This window comes from Poecilia mexicana, unplaced genomic scaffold (assembly GCF_051168715.1).
Source record: "Poecilia mexicana isolate PSO_F unplaced genomic scaffold, ASM5116871v1 scaffold_5, whole genome shotgun sequence".
NCBI lineage: Eukaryota > Metazoa > Chordata > Actinopteri > Cyprinodontiformes > Poeciliidae > Poecilia > Poecilia mexicana.
The window spans coordinates 7,551,432-7,576,509 of record NW_028263374.1 but is presented as its reverse complement, the minus strand read 5'-3'; the positions used below and the strand labels follow the sequence as shown (position 1 = coordinate 7,576,509).

At 42.0% G+C, this 25,078-nt stretch overlaps 1 protein-coding gene across 9 annotated transcripts in view; it reads right to left on the bottom strand.

Annotated features, from left to right (window-relative positions):
- Positions 1-1,709: 1,709 nt before the first annotated feature.
- The window catches only part of magi1b (membrane associated guanylate kinase, WW and PDZ domain containing 1b), a 143,414-nt gene continuing 120,045 nt past the window's right edge, over positions 1,710-25,078 (bottom strand). For 7 of the 9 annotated variants that reach the window (XM_088005434.1, XM_088005430.1, XM_088005432.1 and 4 more), the window contains 9 exons: positions 24,873-24,964; positions 24,167-24,359; positions 20,522-20,908; positions 16,346-16,549; positions 12,946-13,039; positions 12,142-12,232; positions 11,262-11,405; positions 8,745-8,883; positions 1,710-3,751 (listed from right to left, as the gene is read on the bottom strand). In XM_088005434.1, the coding sequence (XP_087861560.1) occupies positions 2,517-3,751; positions 8,745-8,883; positions 11,262-11,405; positions 12,142-12,232; positions 12,946-13,039; positions 16,346-16,549; positions 20,522-20,908; positions 24,167-24,359; positions 24,873-24,964 (2,579 nt within the window). In that variant the 3' untranslated portion in view covers positions 1,710-2,516. Of the gene's footprint in view, positions 3,752-6,353; positions 8,884-11,261; positions 11,406-12,141; positions 12,233-12,945; positions 13,040-16,345; positions 16,550-20,521; positions 20,909-24,166; positions 24,360-24,872; positions 24,965-25,078 lie in introns of those variants that run through there. The other 2 variants (XM_088005433.1, XM_088005437.1) reach the window with 2 other exon arrangements.

The following is a 25,078-nucleotide window of genomic DNA, read 5'->3' as shown; positions in this document are numbered from 1 at the left end:
TGACATGCACATACAAGGTCACAGCTGCATCAGACTTTCTATGTCTCATTATAGACCAGTCCTCATCACAGTTAGGTGGTCGATTGATGACATCACCTTAGCCCCGCCCACTTCCGACAGGAAGTCACCTCTATTTTCTACTGTATGTCTGACTTTTACTCTCTAAGTAATGTTGGTGTGTCATGGATTCCAACCCTGTGCAGACTGACATAAAATGAGATGATGATGAACTCTGTAAATGCCTACTGCTAAGTTTGGGACTAAGCGTGGCTTAGTCCCAAACTTTGACTATTCACCATGAAACATGAATGTGAAATAACTTCCTAATGCCAGGTCACAGCTGCATCAGACTTTCTATGTCTCATTATAGACCAGACCTCATCACAGTTAGGTGGTCGATTGATGACATCACCTTAGCCCCGCCCACTTCCGACAGGAAGTCACCTGTTTTTTCTACTGTATGTCTGACTTTTACTCTCCAAGTCATATGGGTTTCATCCTGTGCAGACTGACATAAAATGCCATGAAGATGAACTCTGTCAATGCCTACTGACCCGTGGGGGCGTGGCAAAATGGCTGACCCTCGCCATATGCAAACGTTCGTCTCTTATTAACACACGCATCATCCCATTTGCTCCAGACTTTTTATCAGTGACACTAGTGAACCTCGAAGGAGCCCAATAGTTTAATTGCAATTTGACTCCACTGCGCCCCCTAGGTTAATCGACAGCTGTATCTCCTTGCCACATGGCCAAATCTGCTCCAGATTTTTGGTGCATCGCCAGGGAACGCTGCCGAAGACATCGAAGCGGATTGCATGGAGGACGGCGCGCGAGCGTCGGCGGTGGCCGGCGGGAGGCGGTGCTGGAACATCCGCGGTGGCTATAGGCTTGAGCGGCGCTTGGCTGCGAGGGCCGCTTGAGGCTCCGCGGAGCTTTAATTGGATTTTATTATTGACATCTAAAAAAAAAAAAAAAAAAAAAAGCAATTCTGGTAATTCAACTTATTAATGGGGCCTGAAGTACACAACCACCGGGTATATCTTCCTCTGTTCTGGTCACAAGCTCGTAATGTACTGGTTTGGAATCCCATTTTTCAACCAGCATTGGGAACAATTCAGTCATTGTGGTCGCGCTGTTTAGTCTGTCACAAAAGCACATCCATGGTAATTTCACAAAAGCTCATTGGGCGGCTCCGTCTTCACCACCGACAAAACTCCAGAGGTAAACTCCACTTTGTTTGGTCATTAAGAGAAGAAACGGGTGCACATTGGAGACGCCACCAATCACAATGTCTCTACTAAAAGCTGCTGGCATTGGCAAAGAAGGAATTAGGAAGTTTTTCCTCCGTTACTCAACCCCCAGAAACATTTTATTACAAATGTGGCACCATTTAAGCAGAAATAAACAGACTTTCCAATGGTTTGACATTTACTGCCAGGAAAAATTGTGGCAGCAAACATACAAATGTCATTACTGTTTGGGATAAGTTTATAAAAGTATATTCTGAGTTCTATACACTTGTATTTGCTTGCACTAGCTGCCCAGTCGTTGGCAAAATATGTAGAGTTACACGACTGCATTATAAACGCCCACACGCATTTCAAGCAGCTTTTGAAAAGCCCCCGTAGTGAGCCCCTTCAGCAAGAAAAAGTTGTGTAATATTAGTTTTATATACAACAGCAAACAAAGGAGCAACACTGACACGAGTTTATTCGTTGAATATATTATTTTATTTTAACATCGTCATCATAGTTTAACTTTTAATTTTCCCTTCATTCATTTAAAATGATCACCTCTGAATGTACACATACTGCAAACTGTCAAAAATATACAAACAAATGCAGGCTTGTGCTATAGTCTGGTCAAATGTTTTAAAAAACAGTGGCACTGGAAGGAGAGACAGAGACAGAGAGAGAAAGAGAGACCAAAGGTAGGAGAGACGTAGAGAAAGAGAAAAAAGAGACACTGAAACCGGTAAAGACATGCACAGCATCGTTAGGAGCACCGGCAGCGGTGATCCAGGCGCGCGGCACTTCCATGGGATCCGCATGGAAAAGTAGGTACATTTCATCGTCTGACAGCGGGCCGCAAAATGCCCGCCACATATCGGATCAAAAACAAAATGCTGCTTGTTAATGGAACTCTTAGGCACATCATTGTTTTTTTTTCAGATTTTATATTTTCTGGAAAAAGTTTTGTAAATGTAGAATGCTTCAACAAAAAGAAAAAAAGGGAAAGAAAAACATACAGTTAAAAAAATGAAAAAGAAAAAAAAACAGCTTTCAAAAGTCATTTTGGAATCACTTTTTGTTAGTAACTCAACAACGTTACATAATTTGTGTGTGAATGCATATGTAGTTAACGTGTGTGTGTGTGTGTGTGTGTGTGTGTGTGAAGGTTTTTTATATGTGAGCACGTGAACACAAGTTGGTGCATTCCTGTAGAACCGATAATGGAGGCGAGTACTTGAGGTGTTGTGTGGGTGGTATCTATGATTGGCTGACGGCTGACCAATCAGATGCTCAGGTCTTTGGGACTATCCTTGTAGGTCTTCTTAGGCTCAGGGATCACGGGCTTGGGTGGGGGATCGCTCTTGAGCGTGCTGTAGTACTCTCTCAACTTAGAGGCAACAAAAATGTCATCGTCTTCTTCATCTTCAGAGTCGTCCCTTCTGGGAGGGGAGATGGCACGTTCCAGGCTACGAGCTCTGTACCGCGGTTCAGGGGTGACGCCTCTACTGGCAAGGCGCCCATCCCTCTCCAGCATCTCAGGTGTACGCCCTCTGAACAGGGAAGTGTACTTCTGGTAGGATGAATCCAAGTCGGGGGTTCGGACTCTGGGCAGGGTGACATCTCTGTAGTCACGGGATGCAAAGTCCTTCAGGGGTCTGTCTCCCCTGTAGGCTCTCTCCATGGAGGAGGTTCTCATCAGAGGGCTGTCCTGCCTGTAGAGACGATCTTCTCTCCGAAGTGGTGGGAGTGAAAGAGTGGGATCTCTGTTCAGGCGGTCTAGAGCTGGCGAGTCCCGCAGGATGGAGTTTTCAAAAGGGAATCTTGGTTGAGGAATATCGGACATTGCGGCTTCGTCTGCCATCGGCTTCTCGTTGTGTCTCTCAGGGGTGTCGTAACGGTAGGGGTCTAAGGAGCGGTGGCGATGTCTGGTTGGCGAGTGGTACCTGGGTGGGGATCTGTGGCGGTAAGGTGAGCGTCGTGGAGAGTGGTGGTAAGAGCGGTGCTGAGAGCGGTACGGCGAGCGGTGTGGGGAACGTCGTGGGGAGTGGTGGCGGTGGTTTGATGAAGAATGTTGACCCTGACGGCGTTCTGGAGAGCGGCCTCTGCGGTGACCTCTATCGCGGCTTTCCAGGGTGTTGTCTGCACTGCGTGAGCGACTGTGCCCCTTACGAGGCGAGCGGTGGCGGCTTCGGTGCCGATGGCCATCTTTTTCCTTGTTGTCCTTCTTTAATAGCTTAGGCCCATTCCTCCCTGTGGACTTCTTTGCCTTGGATTTGCTGGGAGAGTGGTGACGGTGATGAGAACGATGGTGCCTGCCAGTGCCATGGTTGCCAGTGCCATGGTTGCCAGTGCCATTGGTGCGGCGGCTCGGCTCTGTCTTGCTCCGGGAATGTGGTGGGGGTTCTGGTGGGAAGCTGGACTCTGATGGTGCATTATTTAGGGGCAGGGAACTCACTTCCGGAGCGTTTTGTATCCCTGTGACTGCGTCGACGGTGCTGATGTCGTTGGGGCTGCCGTCTGCAACACAGTTTGACACACAGATGAGGCTAGAATGACCAAACATGGATCCACACACCAAGCGACTCTACAGACTTCTGACACTGATCATGCTGAGCCACTCAGACGTAAAGCTGAGAACAAATCCAATGAAAGCCAATCTGATGTTAAGCAAATGTTAGATGGCACAGCAGCAGCCAATGACAGTGGTAAGATAAAAGAAAAGCCATTGTGGAGAAGCAGCCATTGAATCCAAAAGATTTGTTACCAACAACAAACCTGCTCCTTGGTCTACGTAGGGTCACGTCTCTGAAGTGGAAATGGTGTTGGCTCTTCAGGTCGTCACGTCCTATTGGCTATTGGACCTACTCAGGTGTATCAATTACTCATACAGTTTCATAAACTCCAACAGCTCCCAGGAAATTTGTATCCTCAAAGTCAATAAATGCTAATCTAAAACCTATAAACTAGGGAAAGGCTCAAGAGCTTGGATTTTCAAAAATTCACAATATTCTCATTGTCACAAGATTTATTTTAATGTTTAACATCAGGAGAGAGAAGCGATATTATTGTTTAGTTATCGAGTTCAGTTTATCAACAAGTGGAGATCGAGTGTTTGTGAGGATGTTTGAGTCGATATTAAGCTAAAGAGCCATTTCAGGGTTTTTTTTAGGTCTCAGCTAGGAACGGGCAAATTTTGAGTTATGGTGACAACCATAAACTTTACGGAACAATATTTGCAAAGTCCAACAACAAAGTATTGAGACTAAGACTTCTACTATTGTTCCCACCACTGGTTTAATAAGAGCAGTAAGAAATATATTTAGGCATATATATAAAGGGTAAATGCATATGAAATTAGTTTTGTTTGGTGTTAAATCAATAGGTTTGTTTTTTAATGTTTGTGAGGCTTTGACTGCTGTAACATGATGTTATAGGAATACACACTATCAGCAAAAAAGAAAAGAAAAAAAAGGCTACAATGTGTTCTTAAATACTTTTCGTTCTAAAATCTTTCATCTTTAAAACATTTGAACTCGGTAATGTCGTGCTGAACACTAAAAGTTGAATTTCAATGTTTTTTTTTGGTACGTGTTGGAATAATACCCAACAATAATTGAAGCGTCTACTTGAAACATAAGTGGTTTAACTTGGTCAGGAGTGTTCAAAGCTAAATATGGATCTTTGAAGCAAATTTTGTATTTTCATTTAACCTTCTTTTTATTTTCTAATTCAAGACATTTAGAGTTTTAAAACATTTACAAATTTAACACCTTAGTTATTTTGGTAACACTTTATTTGAAGGGGGGTGAATAAGACTGACATGACACTGTCATAAACATGATATAACACCTGTCATGAACATGAATTAGCCTTCATGAATATTTATGACTGTTGTCATACAAAGTTGACATTATTCAAAATGTCTTTGTTATGACAACTTGACATTAACCAAGAAATCATTACTGTTTAAACTTTACCTATAATAACATGAAGTTACCTAATTTTTAAAGTGCAATCAGTAATACTTTTATAACAAATTTATATCAGTAATGATTTCTTGGTTAATCTCAAGTTGTCATAAAGACATTTTGAATAATGTCAACTTTGTATTAAAAGTGTCATAATTTACCGAATGACGCTTTATGACAACAGTCATAAATATTCATGAAGGCTTATTCATGTTCATGACATGTGTTATGTCATGTTTATGAAAGTGTCATGACAGTCTTATTCACCCCCCTTCAAATAAAGTGTTACCGTTATTTTTGGAACAAAACCAACACAGTGGTTATTTACTGACCTAAGAGTAAATCTTTGTTTTATAATTGTGCAAGCGAACATCTATATTTTCCTTCTTTTAGTTTCTCCCATTAGAGATTACCATGGCCTCCGTCCTCCATATATGCTTCTTCCCTACACCCGTGAACTTTTTCTCCTGCATTTCTTTTTAGTTTCTTTTTTTTTTTTGCTATCGAGTCCAGACCAGAAAGCAACCAGCATTTTTTTGTGTGTACATATAATCTATTGGTATCTATTGGTAATCTAACTCTCTCTCTAATGTGCCCGAAAACATAAATCAGACAAATGAATCCAACTGCAGCAAAAATTGAGCATAAGGAGTTGGAGTCTTCCGTAGTCCACACACAAGAGCCTTTCTAGGATGAAAAAAAAAGATAAACTCTTTACACTTCGATTTCCAGATTTTACAAACGTATGCATGGGCTACTTTAGACGAGAGCTGTGCAGCGGCTTTTAGGTATATGCATGGAGCAGAGCGCGGGCATGAGGTGATCTGAGGCCACAGCACACACACACACACACACATCAGGATGAAGAGAGATGGGGGAGAACCCAGATGACAGAGAAGGAGGAGGAGGAGGACAGCTACAAACCGTGGTCTGATTTTGGAGGACAGAGGCCTCCCCCATCTTGTCATTTCTCACACTTGCAGTGAGATGGGGAGCGGCCATCCCTGAAGGAAGACAAGAGCCCAGGGCAACACAGAGAGAGGAGAGCATACACAAAAACAGAAAAAAAAAAACAAAAAAAAAAACACAAAGAACACAGAAGTTTAGATTGCTTGGAGCCAACTGGAAGAAAGACAAGGGAGAGTTACTGATTGTGTTGATTCTTATTGGAAAAAAGAGTGTTTATTTGATCATTCAGAGTAAAGAGACAGTCCAGGAAGTTGCCAAAACCCTTCAGTGAAAGCCACTAGTTACACAGAACAGTGACACCCAAACCCTCCAATCACCCAAACACACGCAAACACGCATACACACACACACACACACACACATACATGTCGACAAAGCAGCAGCAGAAAAAAAAAAAAGTCTCAGAAATCAAAAAGAAGAAACACTGGCAAGACTGTCAAAAAGGTCGTGTCAACTTAAAAAATAAAAGATAAAAAAAATACAAATGATGATCAAAAATATACAAAGTTCACATGACACCATATAGGTGCAGATCTGAAAACCGCAAATAAACTTCCACAAGCAAAAGCTTCTCCACTCAAAGAAACAAAATAAAAAGAAAACAAAGCAAGACAATGAAAAATGTTCATGACTGGACTATCAATCCAAACTTGTCAATACAACAATACAAAAAGAAATGTTCCATAAATATTATGGAAAAATCGACAATATAGGGGGCAAAAAACTTCAAATGTACACTCTTGACAAGTTCATGCAGTAATAAACTTTTCTTCTTTTTTTTTTCCTCCATTTATATGTGGCTTTGATTCATGGCTCTGTACAATGAACAAAAATACTCGTAAAAATGTCTCTATTCATTTCATCACTGTACAAAAGCTTTATATAAGGGCCAGGTCACGTTTTCGGTTTTCATGGGGGGGGGGGACGTGTGGCGTTGGGTGTTTTAATCTTCACAGCATTTAAATGACATCAACATCGACAATGGGTACAACAGAAAGAAAAGAAAAGAAATCCATGGATGAATGAGTAATGTCGAGCACGCTGTAGCAGGATTTTGGCTTGGAAACAGAAAATCAAAGGGTACAAAGGCATCTCGATAAATGAGATCATCGTCAAAGCGTGAATTTATTTCAGTAACTAAACGCAAAAAAAGTCAAACTGGGTTTAACAATGATTCATTACAGACAGTTTGATACATTTCAAGTGTTTGTTTCGATAAACTTTGATGAATATGGCAAACAGCTAGTAGAGCTCCTAAATTTAGTTTCGCAGACAAATAGACTGATGTCGCCTTAAGCCACTCCTGAACGAGACTTTAATTTTGCTGTGGGATTAGGAAGAATTTTCAAATAGGACCGAGCTGAGAAAACAGAGTTCTTAGCTGGGCGAAGGAGAAAAAGGGGACTGAGGTTCGAGTCCTCAGTTCAGAAAAAAAAAATGTAAATTTTTTTCGAGCTTGAAAGAGAAAATGGAGGAAAAGTGGACAGACGTGGGGTCCAGTGTGAAGTTTTCACAGTCAGTTGTGTTTCAGGGAGACCTGCCTGAAACGTTGGTCCCCCAAGTTTTCTACAAGTTAAAAGCATCTTAGAGCTTTTGCTGCTTCTCTTTTTCAGCAAACGCTTCATATATATTTTCCAGCACGACTTGGCAGCTGAGTACCAACACCTTAACGATCATGGTATCACTGCACAACGAACACGATAGAGAATCAATGGAGTTCAGGACCGGAAGAGGGCGAGACGCATACGTCACTTGAAATATATCGCTTTGAGTGTAACGAATCCATATAGATTTCAATTTCGAACTTAATTACTGAAATAAGTCAACGTTTTAATGCTAATTCAGTTCACTGGATGTTCTTGTATTAGGCTGCCTCTTCTTTTTTATTTAAAACAGTTCTCACTTAAAACCTTAAGGAGTTCAGTAGCTTACATTCACCTCCAATAAATATCATAAATATGTTTGTGTCACAAAGAGGCCAAAGCTGCGAGACGTCCCACCTTTTCTAGGAAAGCAAAGAGTCAAGTTTTCTTCCTTTTTAATGCTGAACTGGTGTTTAACAATGAGCTAAAGCAACATATGTCACTTCTTCCTAAAAAAAAAAACAAAAAAAACCCAAAAAACTTGTTTTCCTACTCTGGAACAAAAAAAACCTGTAAACAGTTTTTATTTTTTTAATATGTTGCACTGAAATTAGGCCCACCACCGTTCTGTAAAGTCCCGACAGAGTTGCTTTAGCTGAGCGGCCAGAAGGTGAAAAGTGACAGCGGGATGACATGGAAACTGAGCAGGCGACAGTAGGAGGGGCCAACCGCACCCAGAGGAGCAACCTCTAAGCTCCTCCCTCCCGCCCCCAACGCCCAGAATCCAAAAGCACAGGAGTGACCTTCACCACGGAAAGACTTTAAAGCCAAGCAAACCCTCCTTCCCGTCCCTGGTGTGTCTACGCCAGGAAGGGGCGAAGGGGGTCCCCGATGTGCGATTCAGTTCTTTGCCACCTTCGAACCCCACCACCGTCCGAGCTCAGGGTGTGAAGATGGGGGAGAAGGGAATGTTTTCGTAGATTGACCCACCATATTCAGGCACGGAGCCGTCGCCCCTCTTGAGCACCAGATGGACGCGTCGGCCTCCGTTCTTGATGAGCTCGATGGCCCGCGCGTGCTTCATGCCTTTGGTGCTCTCGCCGTTGATCTCCAGGATTTCATCTCCGACCTGGAGGGAGAGGCGCAAGGCCACAAGGACAGGTGGGGGTTGGGGGAGGGGAGGAAACAGAAAAAAAAAAAAAAAAGAGAGGCAGAGTGACAGGTGAAGTAGGGAGGAGGCAGGAAAAAAAAACAAGAGGAGACGGCAGCGGGGAAAACAAATGACAGGACGGAACGGAAGGACGAAGACGTGAAGCGGGAAGGTTGGGAAAGACGTGACGTCGGGGGAGGGGGAATAAACAGAAGGTAAGGATGGACGGGTTGACAAGAAATTACAGCTTAAAATCCGATTGATAGAGATGCACCAGAGCAGCTTTTCCTCAACCGTTTTGCAGAGAGCAAATCAGAGAGCAGCGACTGTGATGCTGAGAGAGACAGACGGGAGGGAAAACAGGAAGAAGGAAGAAACACTTTTGGCTTCCTTGAATCCCCTCCTCAGGTTAAGCTGTCAGAGTCGTCTGCACCAGGGGAATACTGCTTTGGCAGGGAGTGGATCTGCCAAAGCAGTGTCTGACACGTCTCTCTGCCTCACAGAGCTGCTGTTGCTGCTATTAATAATTCCTCTAAATAACCTGAACTCATGCAAACTGTAGGCCTCAGACATGCATGTACAAATGTTCAGATTACACCAACTCGCATTCCTAACTGAGCAAAATAAAAACTAATAACTTCTTCCAAGGTGTCTCGCATGCAAACGCATTGGGAGAGCATTCGAAAGACATATCTGCATATTTCCCTAAGACACTGTAGGGGAAATCTGTGGATTATGTTTTTGATTAACTGAATAAAAAGTGGATCGTAAAAGTTGCTCAACAGGAGGTTTTTGTACACAATTTGAACCAGGTGAAGCTAAAACGATGTCAACATGAGGAGTTTTGGGTAGAACATATTTACAAACTTTTTTTAAATTTTTTTATCTTGCATGCAAAATGTACATTTGTTTGACAGTTTTGGCTTATTTACTGCTCTACATGTGTTTCTCCTGCAGCCATATACTTCCGTAAATGATTAATTGATTACCAAATTAGTTGATTATTTGAATAATCGAATCCATCACGATTAATCTGACTAATTTTTTCAGCCCTAAACTGCAAACTTTGTAGGTCAAAATAGCAACAACTAAATGTGATAAATGATGTTGCTATAACTGGAAAAAAAAATCAAATGCGTTATAATACCTCAGCAGCAGGAAGATTAAGCGAAGCCTTTCTAATTCCAGGTAAAAGTCATGCTAAATATTTTTCTCTGTGCATAAATTCGAACCAAAGCATTTTTTTTATCAAGGTAATTCGTCCACGAAAGCCTCACTGCGTACCCGTTACTACAGTCAGTGAATCATTTTTGCTTCAATGAGCCACCAGGTGACCGTTTATATTTACCGAACCGTAGTTGGCAGTAATTGTGGGATACCTCCCACAGTGTCAGTCCTCACGATGGATAGCATTAGGCTGATGGCTGTATGGTCTGAGGCAGACTAAAGAGTCAGCCGTTTCAGACGGCACCTTAACAAAGCAGCTAAATCGGTATGCGACGGATATAAACTCTCAACGCAATCAGAGATGATCTGCTGAGATCTGCTGCAAAACTGTGCGAAATAGGAACAAAAAAAAAGCACCTCTAATCGGATTATATAAACAGAGATGCTATCTTCGGGTTTAATTAAATATCCTTGATTCTTTCTTATTAAATAAGCCGTTTTAGATCACTACATCATTGTCACATAGAAAGGAAACAAATTTCCTCGGCTTAATCCTCCAGAGATGCTTTTAAGACAATTAAATTGAAACTCTGAGCTGTGGCAAAATTGAGAAGAGATGGGAGGTGAGAGCTGGTAAGACGACATGCGGACCTGCAGCGGAACAGTGCAGCTTGCAAAAACGCTCCGGGGAACTCGTGTTGCGGTTTCACACTGAAGCAACGTTTCAGATCTGCTCCAGTTAAAAGCGAAACGCCGGCGTCACTGCAGCGCAGCCGAATGCAACCCGTTAATTACAAAGTGAAGTTATCGGCTACGGAATCTCGTTTTTAGAAGACAACACAGTCCCATCGGTAATGGGATCCATTTATCGCCTGCTTGTTCGGTGGGAGACGAGCATCAGAGGGCGTCTCAGCTATCCTTAAGAAAAGCTGACTCGCATTTCAGAAGACGACTTCGCAATTCATAGGAGATGCGACTCAGACAAAGCTTGTAGGAGGAGGGAGAAAAGCAGTAAAACTTTAAATACTCTCTATTTAATCTTTAATGTAAATTGTTATCACAGGGGCAAACAAAAAAAAAAAAAGAAGCTAAGCCAGCTTCCTGTTGGCAAGCATTTCTACTTAATAGATCTTTACAAACTTTAATTTAAACGCGTCGATCTGGAGCTTGTGCGGTTTGCGTGTGCGTACCCTCATTTTCCCGTTGCGGACTGCGGCTCCTTCCTCGGCGAGCCTCAGCACGTACAGGTCCATGTTGTACTCTCTTCCTCCCCGCAGGCTGAAGCCGAAGCCTTTGCTGTCTCTCTCCAGGTCCACCGAGTAGAACTCAGAGTCCTGGATACACGCATGCACGCACACGCACACACACACGCACACCCACACACACACACGCACACACACATGGATGTGTTAGCATCAAGGTCATATGTGCGACTCGATTAAAGTGTGCGGTTTTTGTGCCGCCCTTTAAAGCCGTCTCTAATTTCAGGAGAGGGGGGGACAAATGCCACCTCCAGGAAAGGCACACTCGCATCGCGTGCGCGCGTTTCCATGGGTGTGTACGCATATGCTCAGGTGTAAGGATGCTGAATTATTGATGCATTGGGCTCTAGGCAATAGAGAGACAGACTGGGCAGCACAAGGACAGGCAGACAGTCTCTGCAGCTTTGTCTCCATGCCCTCCTAATCTCCTCTGCAGAGGGATCAATGTTATCTAGGAGAGCCATCTCCACAACACCAGATTAATTCAGCGGCGAACACAATGGACTGAGGAGGTACTTTGAAAGTAAACAGGCTTTTCCTTAATGCACAGACTCTGGCCGATGGCAGCCGGCGATCGCAAGGAGATAAATAAATAAAAATGTACACCGTTCGTCCTTGGGAAGGTGGGTGGGTGGGTGTGTGTGTGTGAGCTGAAGCGTGGAGCTCGGACGTGTGTTTTGGATGGCCTAACAGCTTGAATAGATGGGTGAGGAGACAACGGGGAAGTGGTTAGGAGTGGTGAGTGCTTGATGGAGACATGGGATGGATGAATGGACAGTTGAATGACCGGTGTGCGTTTTTTACTTACCTGAGTCGAGTCTGTCTGGATGGGGGGCTGCAGAGGAGGGTTTGGTGGGGTATTAAACTCATAAGACTCCTGTTTTGGTTTGGTGTTGGTCCTGAAAAAAAAAAGATATTTATCTGAATATTTATTTGAATTAAAGAATTGAATGACAAAGGACTTTTGTCAAACTATGTCCGTTTTAGAAATCTTTTTTTTTTAACATGATAGTCCGGTAAACTCAGTCAATTGGGGACCAAATGGTAACATTTGCAACATTTTCAGCTGAGGTGGTTTGCTTTCACACTGCACCACGTCAAACAATCCAAACACTTTCGAAAACCTGTTTCCAATGTCGCTGCACCAAGACTGACTGAAGGAAACAACAAAAATCTCAGAAGAAAACGTGACTGCAACTTCCTTCTTTGAAAAATGTAAAAAAATATATATATATATGGAGTGGCATGACATTTTAGCAGTTGTAGGATTTCTCTTTTGTCTCTTTTTTCCCTCTAGAGTTAGACTCTTGCGTTTGTTTTGGTTCCATTTACCCAGAATGCCCTGCGCTATCATTGGCTTCCTGCTTTTGGAGCGACCTCGGGTCCGCTTGGCATTCCCATATACGTTGGAACTGCACCAGAGTTCACTTCAACAGAATCGAGACTTTGAGTTTTAGGCAGACCAGAGTCTGATTGCACATTCACGTCTCCCCAAATGAACCGGACGTTCTTGGACAAACGAACTGCATATTGATTAAAGCGGACTAAGCAGAGCTGACTGTTGAGAGCTTCTCCGATCAATTCAAAGTTCATTTCAAGGAGTGCTGCTCACCTGGCCTCAGGTGCCGCCTGTTGCTGAGGTGTGTGAGTTGTGGTTATGGTGGCAATCTTCTCAGCGTTCGTCAACAAAGACGCATTTGATGACTCTGTGGGGGGGGAAGGGGGGGGGAGACAGAAAGATGAATGACGTTACCATTCATGAAATAGCACATGGACAAGGAGAAGACGGTGCCACCACACCAGATGGACAAGAAAATTAATACATTTTAAAAAATCAGATTTTCTTTAAATGTTTACTTTTCAAACTCAATGTTTTTTTCCACATTAGCAGAATCCTGACTTGAAATGAAATACAATGCTTCTGCAAAAAAAGATTTTGCAGAAGCCATTTCTGTTGAGGAAAGGCTTTAAATATAAAGCCTGAATGGATGGAAACTCTTTGAATTATGAGTTACAACAACATTTAATTTCCCTTTGGGATCAATAAAGTGTTTTGGAATTGAATTTCAATCGAATCGCTTCCTTGGTGTCTCAGCCGTCTCTGCTCCACATGACTGCGTTGCCTCCTCAGCTTCCCACCAAGCCTGCATGCAAACTCTAGATTTCCTAAGACTCCCCCCCTCTCTCTTCCTTTCTCTCTCTTCAGGGAACATAAAACCTTCTACATACGTTTGCTTTTTCCTGATTTAGCATAAATCCATAATTTACGGTATTTGCATAATAACCGAGGCCTATCCGGTGTTCCAGGAGACTGTGATGGATTAAATCAATTTTTCACATTTTCTTTTTTTTTTTCTTTCGGGTTTGCACACTCGTGGCCATTCAGCAGCTGTCAGCTCCAAAGCATTAGCTGACCCACAGAAAGCCCTGCGGCTCCACCTCCAGCTTCCTAAAACACTCAGAAAACATCCGGGAGACGAGCATCAGACAGCAAGTTTGTGCCGTCGATCATTTTGTCAAAGCACTTGTCGCTTTTCATTTCCACATGAAAGGCGCGCATCTCGTTTTGGGCCGGAACCGACGGTCCGACACAAAAAGCTCCTGGTTATTTTCCGGGATCTCTGCAGCGACTGAATCAGATTTTGGTTTTACTACAAAGCAACGAAAACATTGCTGCTGCATTAAGAAAGCTTTATTCACTTTCTAGGTTGTTTTCTTTCTTTTTTACTTAACCTTTTAGTTACCTGATGAGTTGCAAACATTAGCAATCAGACAGAAGTTTGGGCAGGATGAGTTTCGGTTTCCAGACTGGATGTCGGCTTTTACAGCTTCATTATTGTCCTCGTAAAAATCTAGTCAACCCTCCATCTCCTCATTTGCAAAACACCATAATGCTTCACGATCTTTGTATTTATCTCTCCCCCTCTAAATGTTTCCTGTTAGTCTTTCCAATCTGCTGGGGAAACACTGCCGTTTATTACCTTTAATGCACAGAAGAGATGAATCATTTCTTTCATTTGCCTCTCAGTTGCTCAGAATGCCCTCCTGACCCGAATCAAAATAAAAAACTGTGCAACAAACAAAAGCATCTACACTTTTACCACAACGCGTCGCACTACAACCACAAAGTTCAATTTACATACACACACGCATATGTATATATATATATATATATATATATATATATATATATATATATATATATATATATATATATATATATACTTAAAAAAATACAAAGTAGTTGCAGCTTTGGGCAGCAGGGAGTTTAATGCTTGGATGAAAACCTAAGAGTCAGTAAGTGACTTAAAACTAAAAGCCTGTTGAACACGTCGCCAGTGCTGCAATATTCATTTGTTAGAATGGTCTAGTCAAAGTCCAGACGTAAATCCAATTAAAAATGTGTGTCCCAGACTAATCAGACTAAGCTGAAGGTATTTTGCACAGAACGTAAAAATATTGTCCCGGAACTGGGGAGCTTATTAATGCCATTGCGAAAATGAAACGTGTTTCTACAAAGTATTGACTCAGGCCGGCTGAGTCAATACTCAGCTGGATGCACATTTCAGCTTCGTCACAATAGTTAAAATAGTTTTCATCTTACAAACTGTGCAATAAAACGTTACAAAAATATATCTGCTTTCTGCTGCACACCGCCATGCTCCATATCTCCATTTCCAAATTTCTCTGCGAACTCCATCCCCACGTTCACGCCAGAGCAACGAGAGCAGAACCGTGCGAGAAGCTCCTCCTCGCGTCGCAAACGTTACAGATCCACACGGAGACACGCAACCGTTTGTAGACAGCAGCGGAGGAAATTCGCACTTAGAAGCCGACTTTTAAAGAGAACCTGCAGCCTTCTCCACCCCCCGCCTCCCAACGACTGTCTCCATGTCAGACGGCACCTGGTTGACACATGCTCACGAACACAAACAGGAAGTTTCATGTCGAGCACATCTGGTTATTTCTCCCCAGTGTTTTCTCCAAAGCTCTGTACGTCTGTTTGCCAGAGAGGTTTTGTCTCGCTGTTCTCATACGCTGCTCCGGACGGAAACGGGAGAAGAAGAAAGCCCCCCTCATTCATGAGGTGAGCTTGAAGTCAGCGAGGCAGACAAATAGCTCAAATCTCCACCAGCGAGCGGGTTGATGGGGAGCACGGCCTTCCTCACGCTCGCACAAACTATTAATCAGCGTTTATGAGGAAGCTGCGGCGATTTTTAAGCGAAGAACACCTCGAAAGGCGCACAAAGCTTTTTGATTTAAAGCCGAAACGACAGATTCGACACACTTGCGTACACAGAAGGAAGTTCTAGATCGTTCTCCGCTTCTCTCTCGCACACAAACAAACAAAGAGACAACTAAATTACTCTTGCATGCTCTGAAAGCGGGGGGGCATGCCAGAGGCAAAAACGCAACGGCTGGGAAGATTCCCAAAGAAGCTGTTCTGTCAACACTGTGGGGGCGCTTCGCTCACTTAAAAAGCAGAGAAACTTCAGCTCCATCTCACACAGGGGAAACGCTGCAACTCCTCAAAGTGTAGATTAAGAAAAGAGTGGCTTCTCAAATCTAATATGACATTAAAAGTTTTAAGATTTCATTTATGAGTTGGTAAACTTGTAATAAAGCTAAAAAAAATGGTTAAATCTGTAGTCAGCTTGGTTTGACCTACTAAATCTTTACGTCTATTATCAGGTGTATAAAAATATCTAGTTTCAACTGTAAATACTGCTTCTCAAATTTAGGCTTTTAATTCAACGTTCAGTTGCACAAAAATGGTGCAGCTTCAAGGGGTGCAAATGAATATCAAGCTTTTTCCAAACCTTGAAATCTCGTTGAAATTTTAGCATTTTTTTTGATCAATCATTGGTACAAGTCCTGGATAATCCAAACCTCTTGGAGGAGAACCTTTCAGCGCCACATTTCTTGACAAACGACAAAGCCGCTCCGAGATGTCAAACGCGAGCTTTGATGCGCGGACAAACCAACCGCGGCCGCCGTCGTCGTCCACTCACCATCTCCGGGAATGATTCGCAGCGTGACGGTGTTCCCGGCCTCCTTGATGAGGTTGACGATGTCAGAGTGGGACTTGTTGGTGATGGAGTTCCCGTTCACGGCCAGGATGCGGTCGCCGACCTTCAGCTTCCCGCAGCGGTCCGCCGGGCTCCCCTCAATGATGCGGCCTATTTTGTGAGGCATGGCCACACATGCATTTCCAGCTTTGGTCAACCATTGACATGTTGGGATATCCGATTCAATGTGTGAGTGTGTGTGTGTTTAGAGAGATGGGAAAGGAAGGAAAAGGGGGGGAAAGGAGCAGAAAAACAAGAGGATCAACAGAGTTGAGGGTTAATTTACCAGCAGCCCCAAAGCAAGCAAAGCCAAAGTCACTGAGAGAAGAAGAGAGGATCATCCTGTCAGGGTTTTATGCAAAGAACACTAATCTGTCCTATGAAGAAATCAGAATGTACCTACATAGTACTTCTGATCAGACGTATTTTTTTTAATGATTAATCCAGAGTCAAGTTTTCCAGATTTAAGACTGTGATGTTGGCTTATTTAAATTTGGGTTTTATATCAGTGAGTTTTAAGTATTAAAAGTTCCAGAAATGAAAAATAAAACCCATTTCATCACCTGAGTTGGAGCAGCATTCCACAGCAGACATAAGACTGACTAAAGGTGTATTTGTCTCGTCTTCAAAAAGAAGATGTAGCTCTATCGTCGTCTTTCAATTAATACTAAATATTTTCCTGGCGTGTCGCTGCGATTACACTTTTATTGTCCTGTTAACTTGAGGGTTAGTAAATCTCAAACTTGTCGCTGGGAGTTTCAACATCCTTTTATCTTCTGATTCTTTTAACCAATCATCACATTATGCCGACATGTTGTATTCTGGAGATCAGGGGTTAATAGATTGACAATGATGAGAGCAACTGGTTTAACCTCCATCATAAAAAATGCACCAATTACTTGTTGAAATTGACCAGTTTTCCTTTTAAATGCCTCTGATCAGCAAGTCAAATGTTGAAAATTCAGATTTTTTTCCTTTTTTTTGCTATTCATTAAATGCATCAAAACTCTCAACTCTCCAAATGTTTATTCTTTGAATGCATCAAACAGCAGCACGAACTCTAATGAACTTATTTGTGTCTATTAAAAAATATCAGATTAGGGTTAAAGATGTACACTTTGATGCTTAAACAGTGATAATATTCTCTTACTTTTGGTTGCATTCAAAACCACTTCGTCTATCTCACAAGCTTCAGTACATTGTTTCCATTTTATCTTAAATTTCTAAACAACAAAAAAAATAAAACCAGTAACTTAAATCAAAAGTTAAACGGTATAAAAGTAGAACCAGTTCATCAGACCTCCAAGGTGAATAATGCAGCTCCATACGGAACCCCCCCCCCCCAAAAAAAACCACACATTCTGCTACAAACTATACGTCCCAGTGATATGACAACAATAAAACTGAGTCCAACACCAAGAATTCATGATCTTGTGTCGGATCCAATCAGAATGAATTACCATATTAGCTTTTATACAGCTATCATTTGTATCGGTAATTAATCTCAAGAATGTCCAATTTAATATTAGAAAGTCAAACTTTTACAATCTTAGACATTAAAAGGGACAAGATCCCAGACAAAAAAAAAAAAAAAAAAAAAAAAACCTACTCCTTGGCATTTTTAGCTTGAAAAATGATTTTTTTAAGATTGTGTAGGAACCCTCAAATTCACTGGAAAACTGCATCCAGTCTTCACCCTTGAATAGCCTCCTTTGATTAGACCTTGTGTAATACCACTAATCTAAGTATATTTCAGATATTTCCATGTTAGCAGCAGGAAGCGGGTATGGAAACAGTTCTGATTTGTTACATCCCAGATAGCTGTACCTGCAGGATGTAGGAGACGACAAACATGCATCAGAGCTGACATCTCCCCATCCACCCCGAGGTGTTTTCTTCCTCTTTGTCCGCAGACGGTAGACTGCGATCAATCTCGTCTTCCCTTTTCATTACTATTCATTCCACCTGTGCGACACACTTACTGCTTTTTACTCTGCTACAAACACGACTAAGTGCCAACCCCTAGCTCTCCGTTAAATAAATCCAGTCAGATTTATGCTGTAAAATATTAAGCGCAAAAGGAAAGAGAAGGAAATGCCTTGTGTGAATTTTACATGTTAAGTCGGAGCGAATAAAGCTCAACTGCTGGTTCGTGCTTCCTGCCGTGCTCCTGCGAAGGAGAAATTGGCGGCTTTGTGAGCAAACCTGCGATGGTAAGTTTTAGTCTGTGCATGCCAACAGAGACAGACGGAGAGGGCAGGGGAGTGACGGAGCAGCTCAGAGCCCTGAATCTTTCTTTCCACATGGACTAACGCATTTGGGCACAGAACTGTGAGGTGGAAGGACAGTAATGCATGGTTTTCAAAATGTTTCACAAATAAATATTTGAAGTGGTGGGCAACTTTAGCTCCCCTCTGTGAGTCCAGAGTTTGCAGGAACCACAGTTTGATGCAGGTAAACTCGGAGGCCTTCTGCTCTCCACCAGGTCTACATGGATACGGACTGAAACTTATGGCAAATAAAAACCTTGATTAGATTCAGGCGCAGACTTTGACAAAGCCAGTCGAATATATGAACAATCTCAAAACGCAATCTTTCGATTTTAGCTCTGGCCGTATGCACAGGTTCGTTCCGCTGGAACGTTGACCTCTAACCTCTATGGTTTTCCCACCACTCTACATGCTTCTCTTCCGGGATTGCCCTGTTGTCAACTCTAACCATTTAGCGACTGGTGTCAGCAAATCCAGGAACAAGTCTCCACAGTTTTGAGTCATCTTCAGATTCTGAAAGTGTGGGGCCTAAGCTTTAAAATAATGTCAAACACATGGAAATAAAAAAAAAAGAAATGAAGAAGCTATGGGCGTGTGAATGTTGGGCTTCTGGAATCCAGATTTCTGAGAAAACAGGCATCAAAGTTTCTAAATTCTCCCCAAATGTGTTGGGCTTAAAGGTTCCTCTCAAGCCAGATTTTGTTTAGCTTATCTAGTCGGACATATATATTCTTAGAAGTTTTCAGCTTTCGTCATCCTCACTTCTCTCTCCAACTATTTCCTGTCTGATTACAGTCAATGCAGGACAATAGCACCACAAGGAAAAAAAAAAAAAAATTCCCATTGCATAATTCTGCCAGCACCTTGGTGTGCTCATAGTAACCTAAAGCTCGCATTTGGTCGCAAACACTGTTTAATCAAATCAAACACAGGTGGATTTGCTAATTAGCTCAATTTTGATGTATCGGTGTAAAGAAAAATGCAAGTCACACGTTTCAGATTTCTATCCGAGAACAATTTTAATAAATTGTTCCAATACTTTGTGCTGATCTATCCGATAAAATACTATAAAAATACACAGAATTATGTGGTTGCGTGTTGAAATATGTGAAATAGTTCAAAGTAGTTTGAGTCGCATGGCACTGAGTGCACTGCTTAGAAAGGGGCACCACTAATTTATGAAAAGCAATAAAAAAAAATTATGTATTGAAAAATGTCATGACTAAAAAAAAAAAAAAATCAAAGAAATGCAATATTTATTAGCAATTAAGCAATTCAATATTATTTAAAAAAAAGCTAAATATCAGTAAAGTCTCATTGATTCGTCTATTTACCCTTTGGAGAACCGCATCCTCATTAAGCTGTCATTAGGCTTTTAGTGCCAACCTGCTCGGCTGAAGCAATTTAAGTGGAGCTGAATAATACAGACGTCTTACGTAAGACCCACTTCACTTGTGATCAATTATGAAAGCTTTGTGCAAGTGTAGCAGCAGCTGCAGGGGGAAGAAAGGGTTTCAGTGTCTTGGTTTGACAAGCTGGAGAGGAAATGAGGCAAAAAAAAAAAAAAAAAAGAAAAGAAAAAAAAAGATGCGCTTCTTTGAAGGCTGTTGATACTGATCTGGTGTGACTGTAAATAGCCAGAATCTGTGCTTGCTGTCAGGCTATTTAGCGCTCGGTGGTTCTCAAAGGAGTTCCACAAAGGAGACAAAAACAGATGAAAGAACCCAAAGGTAAGAAAAAAAATGCCTGGTGTGTGTTTTAGTTTGTGCTGGGTTGTAATTGTAATATCTGCATGTAACTTAATAAGCTGCGAATATTCTTCAGGTTCATTAAGCGAAACGTCTCTTACCGAAGGTGGTGCCCGCTTCGGGCCGCGACACCGACGACACGATGACGAAACCGAAGCCTTCGTTCTCGCCCCGTCGGATCTCCACGTCGTAGGGCTGCACGGCGGAGACGGCGGCCGAGTTTGTGGTGCCGTTTGGGGGCTGAGAGGACGTGGTAGCAGCTGCGGCGGCGACCACAGCGTTCCCACCGATCCCGGCGCCGCCTCCTCCTCCTCCTCCTCCACCACTACCGATGCCAGAGGTGGAGCCGCTGCCGGAGCTGACGGTGCTGAGGGAGTTCTGGCTGCCCTGCGGTGTGCGCTTGCCCATATCCTCCGTCAGGCTGGGCGCCTGGGTGCTGCTGTGGTGCGAGGACGCTGGCGACGGAGGGACGTCTCCCTCTGATTTAACTGCACGAGACAGAAGCGAAGGGTGAGGAAGGTTAAAGAGGAAGCAGCGGGAGAGAGATTTTATAAAAGGAAATAAAGAACAACAAACAGGAAGGCGAATAAGAGACGGAGGGCTGAGCCAGCCTCAAAAACATCAAGAGGCACATCAAAAGCAGCTGGTGAGAGTTGGGCCAGTCTTTGCTTTTAAAGAGAATTGGGAGACGTTGAAATCGACGCACAGCACAATGAGACGATTACACAAGTAAACCTTACGTCATCAATTAAGCCGAGGTGGATCGTAATTAGCTGCATTTACTCGGTTACAGTCACTTGAGTAACTAAAAAAAAAGAAAAAGAAATGAGCAGTACACCATTTTTATTCTTTTACTTCAGTAATAAGATTATGAAGTATTGCTACTCTTACTTGAGTAAAGCTTCTGGATGCCTAACTTAACTAAGGAAGAGCAAATATGTTTTAGCCACCAGGCAGAAACACAAACCTATAGTTTATGTTGAAGTGAGACTACTTGATCTTGCTTTAAGGTTATTTATTTATTTTTTTATCTGCTGAGCCTTTTGTGCCATTTGGAGATCAATATATGGCATACAGAAAATGCCACATATTGTCACTGGAAGTATTTTACCTTTCATTGTTTGTGTGCATTTTTTGTATTTTAGTCTTTAAAATACCAGAAATTGCACGTAATCTAAAAATGTTCTCCATCCGAAGAAAGTCAGCACTAGAGTAGCCTTTATATAAAATCTTTTTTTTTTACTCGTACTCGAGTAATTTCTTGAACGACTATGTTTTACTTTTACTTAGAATATTTCAAAGTAGTGCTACTCGTACTTGAGTACCATTTTTGTGTACTCTACCCCCCTACTCTAGTAAGTCTAATAAAAGTACTTTCTTCTCGCTGCTGGTTTGCGTCGGAGGACGACCTCCTTCAGTGCCCTGCCCTCTACTCTGTTGTGAACAAAAGCTAAACCGAAGACGTGTCCTGCCTGCACAATCTCCACATTTCATTTCATTCCACAATTCATTTCCTGTACGTCGGCTCGGGGAAGGCGCCTCATACCGTCTGCCCTCCGAGGCGGACGGGGGAACAAGCAACGGACTAATGTCTGAGCTGTCGTCATCGGGCCAAAGGTTGAGCATCCTCTCCATCACGTTTACGGGCCGTTTCTTTACGGGCCTGCTGAGGAGCGGGGCGTAGCGGAGCGGAGATGAGCACCGCCACATCAGAGATGGGGCGAAATGTTTATTTGAAGCAGAGGCCGATTGCTTCCAGCTCCACGGACTAAAGAGGAGGAAGGAAAAAGGTCGAGCACCTACAGGAGTAAGGGAGGCCCCAGTCTCCCTGTGGAGCCGTGATAAATATAGATACAAATAATGCTATAAGTAATGGCTCGTGTAGTGCAAAGTAGAGAGTACATCTTAGCTTCTGAGCAGCATCAAAGCTTGATACACGAGATGCCATTGAAAAGAAATACTTAAAGTTATGGCAGTCAAGTCTTAAAGACATCTGGGGATTGGAAAGCAGGAAGTCATCGGCGTTAATGTAAACTTTATGCTTAATGGGACGTCTCCTTGCGCATACCCTTAATGTGCCGACAGCATCTGGAGGATATTGTCAATATTTTAATAACTGGAGAAAAACAACAAAAAATCAGCAGGATGTTGTGTGCCTTGATTTTTGATTAGTAGTATCTACTGAGCTGGGGAGAAATGCCAATACGGTGCTTTCCCCTAATCAATACTTTAAACATTGTTAATTAATTGCACCTTACCAGAAAGTCATTTTATTTCACTACTATTTACTATATAAAAATGCAGGTATAAAGTTTCAGCATAGCAAAAATAAACAAATATTTTTTGTTTCATGTTTTTAACAACAAAATCATTAAGATTGAAATGAAAATAAAGTAAAACATTCGTCTTTTCAGTCAGAATTGCAACTCCAATCAGTTCCCATTAAACCCCTTCTATTAAATATGATCATGGAGACTGCAACATTTCCATGCAACATAAATATGCACCGAGCTCATTAACCATGTGTATTATTTATGAGTTTGTCTGGTATATGTTTAATTTATAAAGCTGTTGACATTGTCTTTATAGTTAAATGTACTTGAAGCAGGCAGAGTTCAAGTTGATGGGATAAGCACACAGTTCACTCACAGAAAGCCCAGAAAAGAAAAATGGCTGCAAATTTTGTGCAAACCAAATATAGAGATCAATTAATTACTACATTTGCCAAAGCTCGTGACTATTTTGTGACAATCTTATGTAAAAATACTTATATGAGCATAATTAAATCTTTCCAACAAATTGTTGTTTTACATATTGATCTTCAGACATAATTATCGACAAAAAAAGATTCTAACCTATGGGCAATACTGTGGGAGAGATTTTATAATCCTAATAGGATAGTTAACTTATAAATGATTAGTTTTGACGACACAAATCAGATGAGATGTTGTGGTTTTGAAATAAAAAGCACAATGTCATCAGCTAAAAGTTGAATTTCATGATCAACGTGGGCTTTCTGAGCACCCTGGATGTGCCCACAGCACATTCATCCCATACAGTAACCACAGTAATATGCTCAGGGTTTGATAGCTAGGTCATATTAGCCCAAGTTTGTTTTAATCTTAATTTCAAACCTTAAAAAGTTGTCCTGGTGACCAACACAATGATTAATAATTAAAAAAACTCATTAGAATAAAAAAAAAAAAAAAAAAAAATATATATATATATATATATATATATATATAATATATATATTATGTTCAGTGTGACCATAGGTGGGATTTTTAACTTGACTGAGTAACAGTGGACAAAGGGGACAATTCTGCTGCTCCCAGCACAAAATATGGAAAACCAACAGGAATGGATAGAAAGAATTAATCCAGGTAAGAAAATATGAACAAAAAAAAAACAACTTAATCTTTCCAGTAAAACAAACACACCACTCCATTCCACATGGCCAAAAGCTTTCTCTGAATCACAAACACTGTTTTCCACCAGGTTTACTGAAAGTATGTACAGAATATATTGAAAAAAAGCACCGAATATCAATAAAGGACGGCTTTTTATAAACCCTTGCTGATGTTCAGACATAACTGGAGGCAAAATCTTTTTCAGTGGGCAAGAAAGAGTTAAAAGTCTATTTTCAGAGGTCAAAACAGGACTAGAGGATCAAAATGTGAGTTTGAAAAGCATTTGAATGGAGAACTTTATGGAAAGTAGACTGTGGCCTCCTCGTCTCTCCTCACCTGCGTAGTTGGTTTTACGTCGCACAGTCAGATTAACGTGGCCCTGCTTGGCAGCCTGCTGCATCAGCTGCACCACCAATTGATGCGACTTGCCCACCACCGCTGTGCCGTCCACACATATCAGTTCATCTCCGGATCGGAGGCGCCCGTCCTCATCCGCAGCGCCGTACTTCACTATGTGGCCGATGTAGATCTGGAACACAGGCCAACGCATATAAGCAGACTCCAACCAGGAAACAAAGGAAGCAGCCGACACATTCGTCCTGTGCTCTTTGAACGTTGCGCAACAATGTAAACCTAGCCGTTGTGTTTTTAACTCTTCGACTTACAAACGTGTGCAGTAATTCAACCCGGGACTAACAATAAATTAGGTTTTTCTTTAGGGGAGAAGGAAGTACAACAGTGTGGGGCAGTGAACCCCACTACAAAGAAGTGAAGGGGAAAAAAAAAGAGAAGTGAAATCATTGCATCAGAGAGAAACTGTCTTATTAAAAATCAATGAAGCAAATTTGTCTAGAGTCCAACAGAAAAAAAAAAAAAAAAAGTGCAGCTTCTCACTCAGATGCTGGGGATAATACCTGTTTTTTTTTTTTGTTCACGTTACTGAAACACCCGAGTCGGATTTCTCACAAATATACAAGTAAAATGGTGTTAACAGGAAAAGGAATGCAAGTAGGTTCAATTCATGAGAGGTTCAGGAACTCACAGGTTCTCCTGGCTCGTTGCCTCCAAGGATCCTGAAGCCGAAGCCCGTGTCCTTTCTCCACAGGAAAATGTCCTGCTCCTGGAAGTCTGGAACTGTCACATCAATGAAAAACCATCAGTCATCCCAGGATTTTTTTTTTCCACAGTTCCTTCACCCGTGCGAAAAAACCCCATCCATGATGAGTTTGAGGGAGGACATTAGGCTTG